Raw genomic sequence first — 14,839 nt, 5'->3', positions numbered from 1 at the left:
GTTGATTAACTAAAATTATTTAACAAGAAAATCTATCAGAAAGCCCTAAAAAAAGCCAGTGACTCTTCTAAGCTAAATAATTACTTTTATTTAAAATAATACTGAAGTTAACGGTCAGCTGTCAATTAAAAAAATTTTTTTAATAAATTAATTACAATAAAAAAATGCTTTTACAAATTTTCACTTGTAGTTTTTATTAATTTTCACATGTGAAACTTTTTAATTAAATTTTTTTTTAATAATTTAATTGCTATAAGATTCTAAAAAAAATTTTTAATATCTGTCAACTTCAGTGTTATTTATTTAAATTAATATAAGTACTCAATAATTTATTTATTTATAGATTACGGCTATTAGAAATACTCAATATGTAACTATTGCTGTAATTAATTATTAATTTAATTTTTTTTTTTTTTATAGGTATAAATGAATTTAAATTATCATCCGATAAATTCTACGCATTAAATAGATTAAACGAGAGATTTAAATACAAATTTACATTCATATGACAAAAATAATTATTTTATAATAAATATCAGTGAAATATAAGTATTTGATACTTGTTCAAGAATGAAAAGAAAAAAAAATCTAAAAATTTATTGACTGTTAAAATTTATTGAATTTAACAAATATAATTATAAAAGCTGCTCAATTCAATGTCGGGATGGCATAATTGGAGGGGGTATATAACGATAACATGTTATATATGTACTATAGTAAAACTACAGAAAACTAGTATTATTTATTCATTTAGTCATAAGTACAAGTCTGTAAATTTTTCTATCAGATAAATTGAGAGACAGAAAATTAATTTTAGCTAAGGTTAAAAATGCGATATTGCCACGTCGTTACTTTAAACGAAACAATGTTGACCTCAGAATTATTCAACTCGTGACATTAAAATATCTTTATCTATATATTTTATCTTGCTCTAGATGTAAAATTGTTTATCATTTGTTGATATACTGTCTATTAATTTACTTTGTAAAATATTAAAGCAACTGTAAACATTTGTATATTTTTAATGTATGCTTCCAGAGTTTAGATTTTTAATATTAATTTAACAATTTAATGAGTCTTGCTAAAATTTTTTTATAAAACAAAAAAAATATAACACCGAAGTTAGCCGTCAGCTGTTAATTTAAAAATTTGTTTTATAAATTAATTACAACAAAAAAATGCTTCTGAAAATTTTCCCTTGTGATTTTTATTAATTTTCACATGTGAAACTTTTTAATTTAATTTTTTTTTATAATAATTTAATTGCTAAAAAAATTTTTAATATCTATCAACTTCAGTGTCATAAAAAAATATATTCAAGGTCTAAATTTCCATAATTTATTCCCAGACAAAAGGAAAAATATTAGCAATTAATAATTTTCTTGATCTTTCAATTTCTGTAAAATAGATTATTGTTCTATTTTAAAAAAATAAACAGCTATTATTTTTTGTTTTAGGCGTAAAAAATCCAATTCTGTGTTACATGAGTCAGACTCATGTAACTCTTGCCACTAGTCCGTCAATCATCAAGAATCTGTAATTTAAATTTCTTCTGTAAAAAAATTAATTTAGAAATTATGAGTTTTTAAAAAATTATGTAGCAAAAATGATCAAATAATTTTTTTTTTTATATAATTATCAACTTCTTAACCTAAAAAATAAAAACGCCATCAACCTAATCCTCACAGTTAGTACCTACCACTTGTTCATAATATATTATTAACGTAGCTGTAATTCAACCTATTTGCTTTAAAATTAAATAAATATAATTAAAGGTAAATTAATTATGACTATGATAGTTTACAATGGAGTCGTTGGAATTGACGCGATGTGGAATTTGAGCAATCAGATTTTCTATTCTCATATCCCCACTCCTTAGTACATTAAAAACTGTTGGTTGAGTCGTTGATGTATGTGATGTGTGTAATATAAGGTATAACGAGTGTACATGCATATATATTTGTAGAAAACATGTGTGGGTATACGTAGCAAAAGAAAAAAGATTGTAGTGGAGTGGAGTGTAGCGAAACTGGGCAGTATAGTATAGGACTCTCTTGAACTTACTTTTACTGATACATTCGGCTCGTACGGTCGCATTGAAACAAGGGCTGGTGTCTGCCCAAGTAACCATTAATTATACGATATATACGTTATAAAAATAATAATAAAAGTAACGATAATAATGGTATTGTAATTTTAAATGTTTAATTAGAATATAATATTATATAATTTATTCAAAAATTACATATATTATATTTGTCATACGCGGTTGGTATGCCGTATAAACGAGATAGTGCAAGTAGCATCGTTGAATTTTATACACGGGGTTAGCGCTCTAAGTCTTAAAGATGACCATAATTGTCTTTCTCATCGACACTTCTGCATCAATGAATCAGAGGGCATATTTAGGAGGACGCCCGACACTTCTTGATGTTGCTAAAAGCGCAGTTGAAACTTTTGTCAAGGTATAAAAACAACATACGTATAAATAAATGTTTCCATGTAAATCTTAATATACAGATATCATAGACACACAGGCAGACATACACACACACACACAAACATATATATGTGTACTATATACATATATATATGTATGTATGGACAAATATACATACACATATTAAATAAAAATTAATTTAATTATTTTTAGAAATTTTGTTGACAAATAAATTATGGCAAAAAAAATAAGCAAAAATATTGACATGTAGAAATTTTAAAAAATTAAAAATGCAATTTTTTAGAATTAATTTAATTAGATAAAATTAAAAATTAATCAAGTGACAGCTAACTTTAATGTCATACATATTAATCCATAGCTGTGTCATGTTTATTAGTTGTGAAAAAAATTAACCCTATCTTTTTTTTTTTTTTTTTTTTTTTTTTTTTTATGTTAAAAAAAGTTGATATAATATCTGATTTTTTATGTTACAGGTGAGACAGAGGTCACCCGAAAGTCGGTGTGACAGATATATGCTTTTATCATTTGAAGATCCTCCACAAAATATAAAAGCAGGATGGAAAGAAAATCTTGCCACGTTTATGAATGAATTGAAAAACCTTCAGTGTGTTGGCTTGACTACTTTAGGTGCTGCTTTAAAACACGCACTTGATGTTTTAAATATTAATCGAATGCAAACAGGAATTGATACATACGGCCAAGGAAGATGTCCCTTTTATTTGGAGCCTTCTGTGATTGTATTAATCACAGATGGTGGAAAATACACGACTATTAGTGGAGTTCAACAAGATGTAATTTATCTTAAGAAATTATTTAATACTTATATTAATTTAGCTCATATTAATAATAATTTTTATTTTTAGTTCACGTTACCTATGCATGCACCAATTCCCGGCTCGGAATTGACCAAAGAACCGTTTAGATGGGACCAGAGATTATTTTCATTAGTGCTTAGACTCTCGGGAACACCCGCGATTGACAGAGACACCGGCTTAGTGGCTAGTGACGCTTCACCAATTGATGCAATGTGTGAAGTTACTGGAGGTAATTATTCTCTTATAATTAAATAAAATCTATTATATTTTTACAAAGATTATTTTTAATTTTTAGGACGATCATACTGCATAACTTCGCACAGAATGATGATGCAGTGTATTGACTCTTTAGTCCAAAAAGTACAATCCGGTGTTGTGATCAATTTCGAAAAAATCGGTCCAGATCCACCGCCTTTACCCAATGAAATATTATCACAACAACAATTGACTCTACAACAACAACCAATGCAACCGCAGCCAGTAGTACAACCAGAAGATGAAGAAAATGATGATGAGAACTCATCAACCACAGCTAATGGAATAAAATCACAGTATTTACCTATTCCAGTAGCAGTAGGAAATACAGCTTGGCATTCGTGTCGTAGGCTCATTTATGTACCAAGACAAGCACAAAAAGGTTTTGCCGTTGGTTTTTGGCCTATTCCCGAAAGTTTTTGGCCAGATTTAAATGCAAGTTCATTGCCACCAAGATCTGCGCATCCCAACGTTAAATTTACTTGTACTAGTCAAGAGCCAATGGTTATTGAAAATTTGCCTTTTGATAAATATGAACTTGAACCAAGTCCTTTGACGCAATATATCTTAGCTAGAAAACAACCAACAACTTGCTGGCAAGTATTCGTCGCTAATTCTTATAAATCAAGCGAAGTTGGACATCCTTTTGGTTATTTGAAAGCTAGTACTAATCTCACCTGTGTTAATCTATTTGTTATGCCTTATAATTATCCTGTATTGTTACCATTACTTGAGGAGTTATTTAAGGTGCACAGATTGAAACCAACGAATGAATGGAGGACACAATTTCAAAATTATTTAAGGACAATGCCTACTTATTATGCTGCATCTTTGAGGAGAGCTTTAACAAGGATGGGTGCGCCAGCACCTTTGGCTCAAACTCTCATTCCAGATAATTTAGACAACTCTTTGTCTTACAGTGTACTAAATTACTTGAAACGATTGAAAAATCAAGCAAAAATCGAATTTGACAGACTATGTAATGAAGTGAGTTCGAAACAAGCTGCTAATACCAATGCTAATAAATTTTTAGTTAATGGAACTACGTCACCTGTTACGGAAGGAATTCGTGTGATTCCTCGAAGTCCTTTGAAAAAGGATTTAGTTTCTCACCCGTTACTTCAAGATAAATTTATAGGACTCCGTGATCAATTGAATGAATTTGGTGGTTTTGTTGTAGGTCTTGTAAGAAATCAACAGCAACAACGTGGGGTTCACAGTTATAGAAATGCTTTTGATGTACCGAGAAAAAGTTTATTGGACCAAGTAGTACGGATGAGGGCCAATTTCCTTCAACCTGGATTAATGCACACTAAATTATTAGATGACGATTTTGTTCATTCGATGCCTGTTGCTCAAATGGGTAATTATCAAGAGTATCTTAAACGTATGACGCCACCGCTTCGAGAAATTGAAAGTGCACCTGTAAGGCAACATATGTTTGGCAATCCCTTCAAAATTGACAAACGCATGATGGTTGATGAAGCAGATATGGACATGGTAGGAAGTCCTTCATCTTCATCAGCATCTAATTCTTCTTCACCTGGAAATCAATCTATGTTGAACTCCTCATCTTCGCCATCCAATATATCTAGCAATTCTCTGTCATCAGGAATTTCACCATCAACATCGAATTCAAAAAGTCTTAAACGGTCTTTGGATAATAGCAGTGTAAATAATATTAGTCCTATTCTCTCTCGACCATCGGCGAATAAAAGAAAGCCTGGGCCTATTCCAAAAGATTACATAATTCGGAGACGATCATATGTATCACCGTCACCGTCACCTTCTACTTCGCCTTTACCTTGGACTCAAGTTGCTGAACCAAAACGATCGACTCCAACACCAATGGATGTAAATTCACCTAACATGTCTACAATTTTAAATTCTACAAATCTACCATCTCCAACATTACCTAATTCAATTCTACCCACTAACAGTACGACCGATAAATTAACAAATGGACTCTTGGATATAACGTCAGCGACACTGCCTGTTTTCGAATTTTGTCCGAATGAAACACCAGAAAATAATTACGAAGCACCTCCTGATTTAGTACCAGTTACACCTAATAATATTCAATCAATCAAACCGGAAATAAAAAATGAAAAAATCGAAATTAAATTAGAGCATAATGATGTAACAACTAATAACGATGTAAATAATGATAATGTTAACAGTGTTAATATTGACATTAAACAAGAAAATCGGCTGGGTAATCACGTTGATGAAAAGCACGATGTGAAATCAGAAAAGGAAAGACCTTTAACAAAAAAAGAATTGGATGATGTGCGAAAACATAATTTTTCAATTAGAGAGGTCATACATAAAGAAGTAAGAAAACGAGGAACTAATTATTCTACTTTATTTTCTCATATACGTCAAGTTAAGGGAACTCTAGACATTCGAATTGCCTTTGTGCGTGATATTGTGAAGGAATCACTTCGGTTTAAGCGCCGAACTTTAGCAAAACTTTTAGAGGATTATTTGGGCTCTATTCAAGAAGATGGTTGGGTAACGAATTGTAAAATAAATCACAATGGTGCAAATAAGATGAACTAAATTTATTATTATTTTTTTTTCTAATTATCTTTCAAATGTACAGTTATATATGCACTCCAGAGTGATTTGTAATTTACACTGAGATTATGTTAATAGTTGTTGACTTATTATAAAATATGTTTTTTTTTTTTTTTTCTTCTTCTTCTTCTCCTCTGGATAAAAAACATTTAAATTAAATTTTATGAAAGGAAGTTTGATAAGTGAGATGTTAAATATTATTGATATTGATGAAGAAAATTTTTAATTATAATGGACCAAACGAGCATAATATCTTTCATCTCTTGACTTTTCTCATCAGGCAAAAATTTTATTTTATTAGATAGTTCATAAATTTTATTGTTACTATTCATTTAACTCTTACCTACATAAATGTATGTATTTTACAACTATTGATGTGTAGTTACAATTATTATTTTATAAAATAAAAAATTTCCTTAGTTTAAAAAAAAAATCTATTGATTTTATAGAAAAAAAAATTGTTAAAAATTCCATCAATTAAATTAGAAAAAAATCATTGTTATTTTAAATAAGTATTGTACTTCATAATTATAATTGTTGACAACTTATGGGTTTGAAAGAAAATTGCTTTATTAATTTCTTTAATTGATAAAATAAAAAATTATGAAACAAAAGGTGATGAATAATGTGTTACTATCATTATTGTTTAAACAACTGCGTAATGTAAAGATAATATTGTACCTAGATAATTTGTAAATAAATATTGTATTTTTCACCAAGTTTCATTAATAACAAAGAGAAATATTATTATTGTTCTGTACATAAAATATCACTGTAAATATCATCAGAAATGTTTTAAATATAAATTTCTTATGAAGGTTTATCAAGAACATTTATTCACACCATTAAATACTAAAACCGTTATTATCTTCAATTTATATTTCAAGCATATATTGTACAATTTTCTGAGTAACATCATTAAAATTTAAGTTTTGCATAAATTTAGATTTTTTTCACCATTTAAATGAAGTAATTAAAAAATGCATTATTACTATGCATTATTTTAGAGCACAAAATTATAGTTTATTTTTATTTTTTAAAAATGTGATATTATTTTTAAATAATATAAAAAATATTATTTCTCAAGAGCAATTAAATAATTAAATAATTAAAAAGTTTTACAAGTAAAAATTTTTAACAGCATTTTTTTATTATAACTGATTTGTTAAAGAAATTTTTAAAATTGACAGTTGACCGCTAACTTCAGTATTATAGTGAGCGAGTGTTTTCATGTAAATCCGGCGTAAAAATCACATTCAAAGGGGATTTACTATTTCAATAAAAATGAACAATAGTTCCGACAAATGGTCACTAGTAATCCAGAAGAAGTAACCAATCAAACAACAATCACCTGCTAACTATTTTAAAAATTTTTTATTCTTATTCTTATACTTGTATAATTATCAAAATGGCCGCAGTTTAGTTTGCAAAGGTACTACTCTCTTTGCTGTTTGCCAATGGCTCAGTAATAATTAACAAAATATTGTGCGTTTATGAGAGTGACAATATACTAATTGTATGAATATTGATTGACATAAATATAAAATTCAATCATATAATAATTTCCAAATCTGGTAAATATTTAAAGATTTATCATTTTTTGTCCTTTAGCTCTTGCAGCGGTGTTTCTCTATCATTTATCTACCTTACTCTTTTCTCGATTACTATCTTGACTCGCCTTTTCTAGTTCTCTCTCTCATACTTTACCGGGCCAAGCCCATTGTCTATCGACTAATTTATTTATAGCGAAAATCTTGTGAAAAATTGTTTGTCAGTTAATTATTACAAAATAATCATTTTTGTCTAATGACACTTTAGTATGATCGCTTTACTTAAATCTTTTTCATCAACGAAATTTATCCATTCTTCTAACAATTATTTCATAAATTAGTGCATTTATATAAATATAAATTTATGTAATTTTTTAATCATGGATAACTATTAACAGATTTATCACAAATTGTTACTGGATTATGTTGCGGCATCATCATTCAATGCAAAATCAGTTACGAGATCAAAGCAGGTTAGAATTTATATGCAGCCTTGTTAATCATTCAAGTGAAACGATGGTAGCTATTACTACTGCGTGTTAATAATTAAAATAAATAATTTTGTAGAATGGTTGGCCCAACTCGTCAAATGTCACAAGGGAATATGATTCCGCCACATCAACCACAGCCACATATGCATTTGCATCGTGGTATGCATGCTCCACAACAAATTATTTCTATTGCTGGGCATCAAGCAATGCACGCACATCTTCCACATTCCGGACCTCCACGACAACCTCTGATTATTGGTGCTAATGCACAAAATCCAAATGGTAAGTTTTCTTCTTTTTAGCTACTGAAAATTAACATTACTTACTTATTTAATGTACCATAAGCCTGTAGAAATTAGTTGTAGATAATGTTTGCATCTACAATATTATTTATTTGATTAATTGATATGAAAATTAACTTAGCTGATAGTTTATAATTTTAAACATTTTTGTAACAAATAAATTATGGCAAAAAAAAAAAAAATTGACATTTAGAAATTGTAAAAAATTAAAAATGCAATTTTTTAAAAATTATTTTTTGGAGCAAATTTATTTGTTAAAAAAAATTTTTAAATTGTCAAGTAACAGTTAACTTTAATGTCATCTAATTTATGAGTAAAACTTGAATGTTTAAATCATCTTACAATTTTTTTATGAATTTTATTTTTCCAGTCTTGGAAAATTAAATAAACAGTAACTTTCCATGCATGATAATTTATTAATTATCATAAAAAGTATTAAAATAATTAAAACAATTTTTTAAAGTTGAAATCATTTCGATTATTTATCTTTACAGTTAAAACACGACTTTATTTAAAATGATTGGAAAAAATGTACACATTTTAATTTTACAAAGTTCTTAATTTTTCAGAATATTATATTGATTAAATTTATCATTTAACTCTAATTTCTACTGGTTATTTATAGGTTGGCATGTGGTACTATCATATTCATCCGTTAATTAAACGTTATCATAATTATCTAGGTTTATTTGGTGAAATCGCATCTTGTTTTGCACGCTCATTTTAATATTTTGTTGGCTAAACAGTTAAACCAGTTTATAAGCAGTGATACTTGAAAAAATTTTATAATAAATTAGTTTCCAAAAGTCCAACTGGTGTCGATTATATTTTATTATAAATTATTATTATTCAATCTTTAGACAAAATTAATGAAATCAATTTGGAAAAAAAGCTCAAACGTTCAATAGATTTTACATCTTCCATATGTTTAATTTTGTTAGGATTTCGACTCATATTAACTCTGATCTTCCTGAGTGCCTTTCTAATTGGTGTGGAAGGTAAAAAACATCTACCAAATTTACCGTATAGTATTGAAAATTTGGACCTGTTGTTTGGGCCAACGGGATGCATCGAAGGTCGGTTTTATTTAATTCATTACTTCGAATCTTTATTTTCTAAACCAAACTAATTCTGACCTGTGATTAATATTGGGAAACAACAATTAATAATTATTCAAAAATTTCAATATTTTTAACATTTATTATGCTGCAAAATTGAAAAAAAAAAAAAAAAAAAATTATTTTTACAAACCATTTATTTCATCGGGGAAAAGTAAAATACATATATGTTGGACTGAGACTTGTTTATGTCATTAAAAATTTATTTTCAGTCATAATTCTTAAGTAATTTGATCATATCACTACTTTTTCATTTGAAATATCATGTTTAAAACTCTTATTTCTGTGTTTACGTTCACAAAGCTTGATTATTTATTGCCGTTTTATTTTTTTTTCCTTTTTAAATATTCTTTTTATTTTTGCAACTCTATATTATTTACAATTCTTATGACTAGTGAATGCTTTTCTTAGTAACACAGTAACATTTTATGACTAATACCTGATTATTATTTCTCATATTAACATTATAATCTATAATATAACAGTTAAAAATTAAATAAATTAATTAATAAATAAAATCGTTTGTGCTTAGGCACGATGGTAAGCATCAGCGTGAATAGACAGTCAGATTCAGCTGTTCCAGTCAGTCAAACCGTTGTACAGTATCAATATCAAGGTAATATGCAACAAGTAAATTCACCTCATCAACCACCACAACAACAACAGCAGCAGCAGCAGCAGCAGCAGCCGCAACAAAAACAACAACAACAACAACTAAACTCAGGTGAAAACAAATCACCAACTCGTGATGGAAGCAGAGAATCCCGAAATCACAGTCCGTCTAATCAAAATCACGCAAATGCTACAAATACAAATTTGGCAAACATGAAAGAGAAAACGCCGATGTGCTTGGTAAATGAACTCGCACGGTTCAATAAAATTCAACATCAATACCGACTCACTAATGAGCAAGGACCAGCGCATAAAAAAAGGTTTACTGTAACCTTAAAATTAGGGGAAGAAGAATATGTTGCTGATGGTCCAAGTATTAAGAAAGCTCAACATAGTGCAGCGACAGAAGCACTAACTAAAACATTGTACATACAACCACCACCAAAACCTAGATCTATACGAATCGGGCACTCAACAAAAAGTCAAAGTGGCTGTGGTAATTATACAAGTCATTTACCACCGACTGTTGAGTTAAATGCATTAGCTATGAAACGCGGTGAACCAACAACTTATACGTATAAACATGCACCTTCACCACCAAATATACCTTTCAATAATTTACCAGAACCTCGGATGTTTAATCCGAATTTTCCACGTAATATAAACCATCGTTTTTTCCACGCAAAACCTGAAGGTCTTTACGTAGTAACACTTAAAGTTGGTGACCGTGAATTTATCGGACAAGGTGCAACTGGTCAAGCAGCTCGACATGATGCAGCAAGCCGAGCTTTAGAACAATTACGGCAGCTACCATTGCCAGAAGAGATAACACCAGCTACCACTAATGAAAATGGTACGAGTCCAGGCATTGAAGATTTCAATGCTGAACTTAAAAGTTCAGTCTCTTTGGTACATGAGACAGCATTAAAAAGAGGACTATCGGTCAGCTTTGAAGTTGTATCTGAGAGTGGTAAACCACACATTCGTATATTCAAAACTAAATGCTCTGTTGGGGATACTGTTACGCATGGTGAAGGTTCTTCGAAAAAAGTATCGAAAAAACGAGCAGCGGAACTTATGCTTGAAGAATTAAAAAGACTTCCTTCTTTGCCTACAACGGTACAGTGTCGACCAATTCGTATGAAACGTAAACCTCCCGCTACTAAAAAAAAATCCCGGAATCTCATAAAAGATTATCAAGAGCCACGATCCGATTCTGAAATTGCCGATGAAGTTAATCCTATTTCGCGTCTCGTTCAAATTCAACAGGCTCAAAAAAAACCAGAGCCAATTTACACGTTAATTGAAGAAAAAGGTGCACCCAGACGTCGTGAATTTCTTATGGAAGTGTCTATTGGAAATATTTCGGCACGAGGAATCGGACCAAATAAAAAACTTGGTAAACGAGCTGCAGCTGAAGCACTTTTAACCAAACTTGGATACAGTAAACCTGATGTACAGCCAATTAAATCGTCTATTAAAACAGCTGATAGTGAAAATTCAAATTCTGAAAGTAAACCGAGGAAGGTAACTTTCCTTGAAGACGATAAACAACAACACCAAAATGAAACTCCAAGTCATCCAATTGGTGGTACAATTGGCCGTCAATTAGTCCCAGGTTTACTTCTAGTTGATGGTGGTCAAGAAAATAAAGTGAATAGTGGTCCAAGTGTTCAAGTTGTGGCTGAAGAATTACGAGAGCAGCAGCAAAGTAATACCTCTGGTATATCTCCAAAAGAGCAGTTAAAATATTTAGCTCAACTTCTCAACTTTGATGTTGAATTCAGTGATTTTCCAAAGGTACGGTGTAATTTTTTATTTTTACTTTTTGCTTAAATATAATTTATTAATAATTCACAATTAATTAAAATTAAGTAAATTCAATGCAATCGTTTAAAATAACAGAATTTTTAGGGTGTATACAAGGAGTATCTATCGTTGGTCTCACTCAGTACTGATCCACCTCAAGTTTGTCATGGTCATGGTCCAACGACAAGTGCAAGTAGAGATCAAGCCGCTCTCACTGCTTTACGCACTCTTAGTAAACTCGGATTAGATAGTGTAACAAATACACAAAAAAAAGAACAACCTGCCTCAAGTGAGCAGACTAAAAATCAAGCGAAGAATAATATTCTTAATCAAGCGATCGATAAGTAACATGTTTACGATTGGTAAAACTGAATTACGATAGATTTCATTTTTTCCAATCTAAAGGTACTTTTTGCTTTGTATATTATAGTAGAAATCTTACAAATTCGACTTGGAAAGAGAGAGAGAGAGAGAGAGAGAGAGAGAGAGAGAGAGGGAAATCTATATTCGTTGGAATTTTTTTTTTACTCGTTTACTAGTACACGATCAAAATAATTCGAGATAGCTTTCCCTCTCTGCTTTTCGTAGTCAAATTTATAGAAGTTCTCTTGTATACCAGTCATAAAGCGTGTTTTTTAAACTTTTTTTTAAGTTTTTTATGTTATTTTTTTGTTTTTATGTTTTTTTTTTGTCTTGAATACATTGAATTGCTGACATAGAAGCAAAAAACTAACAGTAGTAATGATCGCTTGAAACCATTATCGAATCGAGTTTATAATTTACTCGCAGTATTATTGCCCTTGCGGAATACACTTTTAACGAAAATAATTTGAGAATTTTTTTTTATTATTATGATTACTATTTACTGTGGTTAGTTTTTTTTTTTTTTTTTTTTTTTTTTTTTTTTTTTTTTTTTTCGTTTTATTGAAATGATAATCTTGATTTGTCTTCCGTTTGGGCAAAGTAACACGACGAAATTACGAATAAAATGTCGTTTAAAATTTTATTTATCAAACACGATCGAATTAAACAAACTAAATAATATCTCAGACAAAATTGCGGCCATTCCCTCAATCATTTGATTGCTTGTTCTTAACTTCCAATTCATAGTAGATCTTATTCTTCCTTTCATTAGTACAACCTTGAATTAATTTTGGTCTTTTGTATTTTTATTTACAAAAAAGTTTCAATTACTGGTACTGAATTAAAAAACTCGAATAATTTTTTATTTAATAGTATTATTGTGATTGAATCAATTTTTTTAAAATTGTTATTAATGGTTTGAAATTATTATTATTATTATTATTATTATTATTATTATTATTATTATTATTATTATTATTATTAATATTATTATTACAGATATGTATATTATACAATATTTTTTTCAATCGGTTATAAAAAAAATTGTTACAAAAAAATTTAAACAAATTTTTTTTCTTTGTTTTAGTGGAGACAATATTTTTATTATTCACCCCGTTGCCTCGCGATGGTCACAAGATTAAAACTGAATTTTGTTGTAAAATCTTGAAGCAACGTCACTGAATTGTACTCTATTGTCTCGCATTTATTTATATGAACTTATGATATTATGATTGTTACATAATTTGGGGGGCGTCGGTATATGAAAGTGAAGGAAATCGAGGACATGAAAGCTTATTAAATGGTGTTATACTAAATATGCGATTAATATATTTTTTAGAGTTAGATTTTTTTTTCATTGTTTTATTGTCTTATTTTTCTGAATGCATCATTCCCCTATTTCCTTTTGTATTAAACCATATTGTTTATAAAACCGACAATTCCTAAATAAGTTCAATCTTTTTATCATTGATAATATAAACGTACTAAATTAAAATAAAAGTCAAATAAAGAAAAATAAATTAATATTCCCACGTTTATTTTGTGATCAACATCTATATGTATATATTAATATTTTTTTTTTAAATTACCTTCTTACGTTTAAGTAGTTAGAGTAATTTTTTTTGTACTGTGGAGATATTTAATATTTTGAACACACTATGTGTGTAACTATGGCAAATATGATTTTCATATTATTTAGCAAAAAAGAAACCTACTATTATTAAAAAATACTTTCAATTAAAAGCTTCAATAACTCAGGGAGTTATTTTTTACTTTCTAAGGCATTGTTATTGAAAATATTTGGATGTTCCGTTAAATCATTGTTTGTTAAACTTATTAATCAATATTTGCATTTTGTATATAGATATTAAATTTTTTTTTATTGAAATAGAAGCTTAATATAATTATCAGGCCAATTTTAGTAATTATTTTATTTCTCGTACAATTTAAAACTAATTTTGTTTTAAAAGTTAGAAGAAAAAATTTTAAATACATTGAATTTTAAGTTTTCAGGCAAATTCAATTTTATTGTAAAATAAATTAATAAATTTCTTAGTAATAAAATAAAGAATAGTTTTTTTTTTTTTTTTTTTTTTATTTTTTATGATACTGAAGTTGACACTAAAAATTTTTTTAGAATTTTATTGCAATTAAATTATTACTAAAAAAAAATTAATTAAAAAATTTCACACGTGAAAATTAATAAAAATTACAAGTAAAAATTTTTAGGAGCTTTTTTTTATTGTAATTGATTTGTTAAAAAAATTTTTAAAATTGACAGCTGACAGCTAACTTCAGTATGATTATTTTTGTTATTATAATTAAATAAAAGTCACCTGAAAATTGCAGTAATATATGCAAAAAAAAAAATAATTTGAACTTAGAGAGTCATCTCACGTTTATAACTAGAGATGCAGACCCGGTAACATAATTTCTCTTTAACGGATTCCGGAAGGAGGCAGACTGTTAGAATGTTGATAGAA

The 14,839-nt window shown here is 28.6% G+C and overlaps 2 protein-coding genes across 4 annotated transcripts; both read left to right on the top strand.

The window, feature by feature from the left end:
* Positions 1–2,095: 2,095 nt before the first annotated feature.
* Positions 2,096–6,877, top strand: Ints6 (integrator complex subunit 6). The gene is made up of 4 exons (XM_074253355.1): positions 2,096–2,465; positions 2,935–3,252; positions 3,325–3,505; positions 3,572–6,877. Exons 1-4 carry the CDS (start codon positions 2,349–2,351, stop codon positions 6,091–6,093), a joined length of 3,138 nt encoding a protein of 1,045 aa, XP_074109456.1. The 5' UTR covers positions 2,096–2,348; the 3' UTR covers positions 6,094–6,877.
* Positions 6,878–7,043: 166 nt separating this feature from the next.
* Positions 7,044–13,880, top strand: Stau (double-stranded RNA-binding protein Staufen). Of its 3 annotated transcripts, XR_012480382.1 has the most exons (7): positions 7,044–7,685; positions 8,060–8,134; positions 8,229–8,434; positions 9,396–9,530; positions 10,105–11,984; positions 12,099–12,398; positions 13,444–13,880. XR_012480382.1 is itself a non-coding variant. In XM_074253356.1 (6 exons), exons 2-6 carry the CDS (start codon positions 8,085–8,087, stop codon positions 12,339–12,341), a joined length of 2,514 nt encoding a protein of 837 aa, XP_074109457.1. In that variant the 5' UTR covers positions 7,048–7,685; positions 8,060–8,084; the 3' UTR covers positions 12,342–13,880. The 3 variants fall into 3 exon arrangements, 2 of the variants coding, with proteins under 2 accessions (XP_074109457.1, XP_074109458.1); XM_074253356.1 differs by having other exon boundaries at positions 7,048–7,685; positions 12,099–13,880; XM_074253357.1 differs by lacking the exon at positions 9,396–9,530 and having other exon boundaries at positions 7,092–7,685; positions 12,099–13,880.
* The last annotated feature ends 959 nt before the right edge of the window (positions 13,881–14,839 follow it).

This window comes from Cotesia typhae, unplaced genomic scaffold (assembly GCF_013202065.1).
Source record: "Cotesia typhae breed Kobodo isofemale line unplaced genomic scaffold, CoteBio_Ctyphae scaffold_13, whole genome shotgun sequence".
Classification (NCBI taxonomy): Eukaryota; Metazoa; Arthropoda; class Insecta; order Hymenoptera; family Braconidae; genus Cotesia; species Cotesia typhae.
Note: the sequence above shows the minus strand (reverse complement) of the source record. Positions and strands in the feature narration are given on the sequence as shown.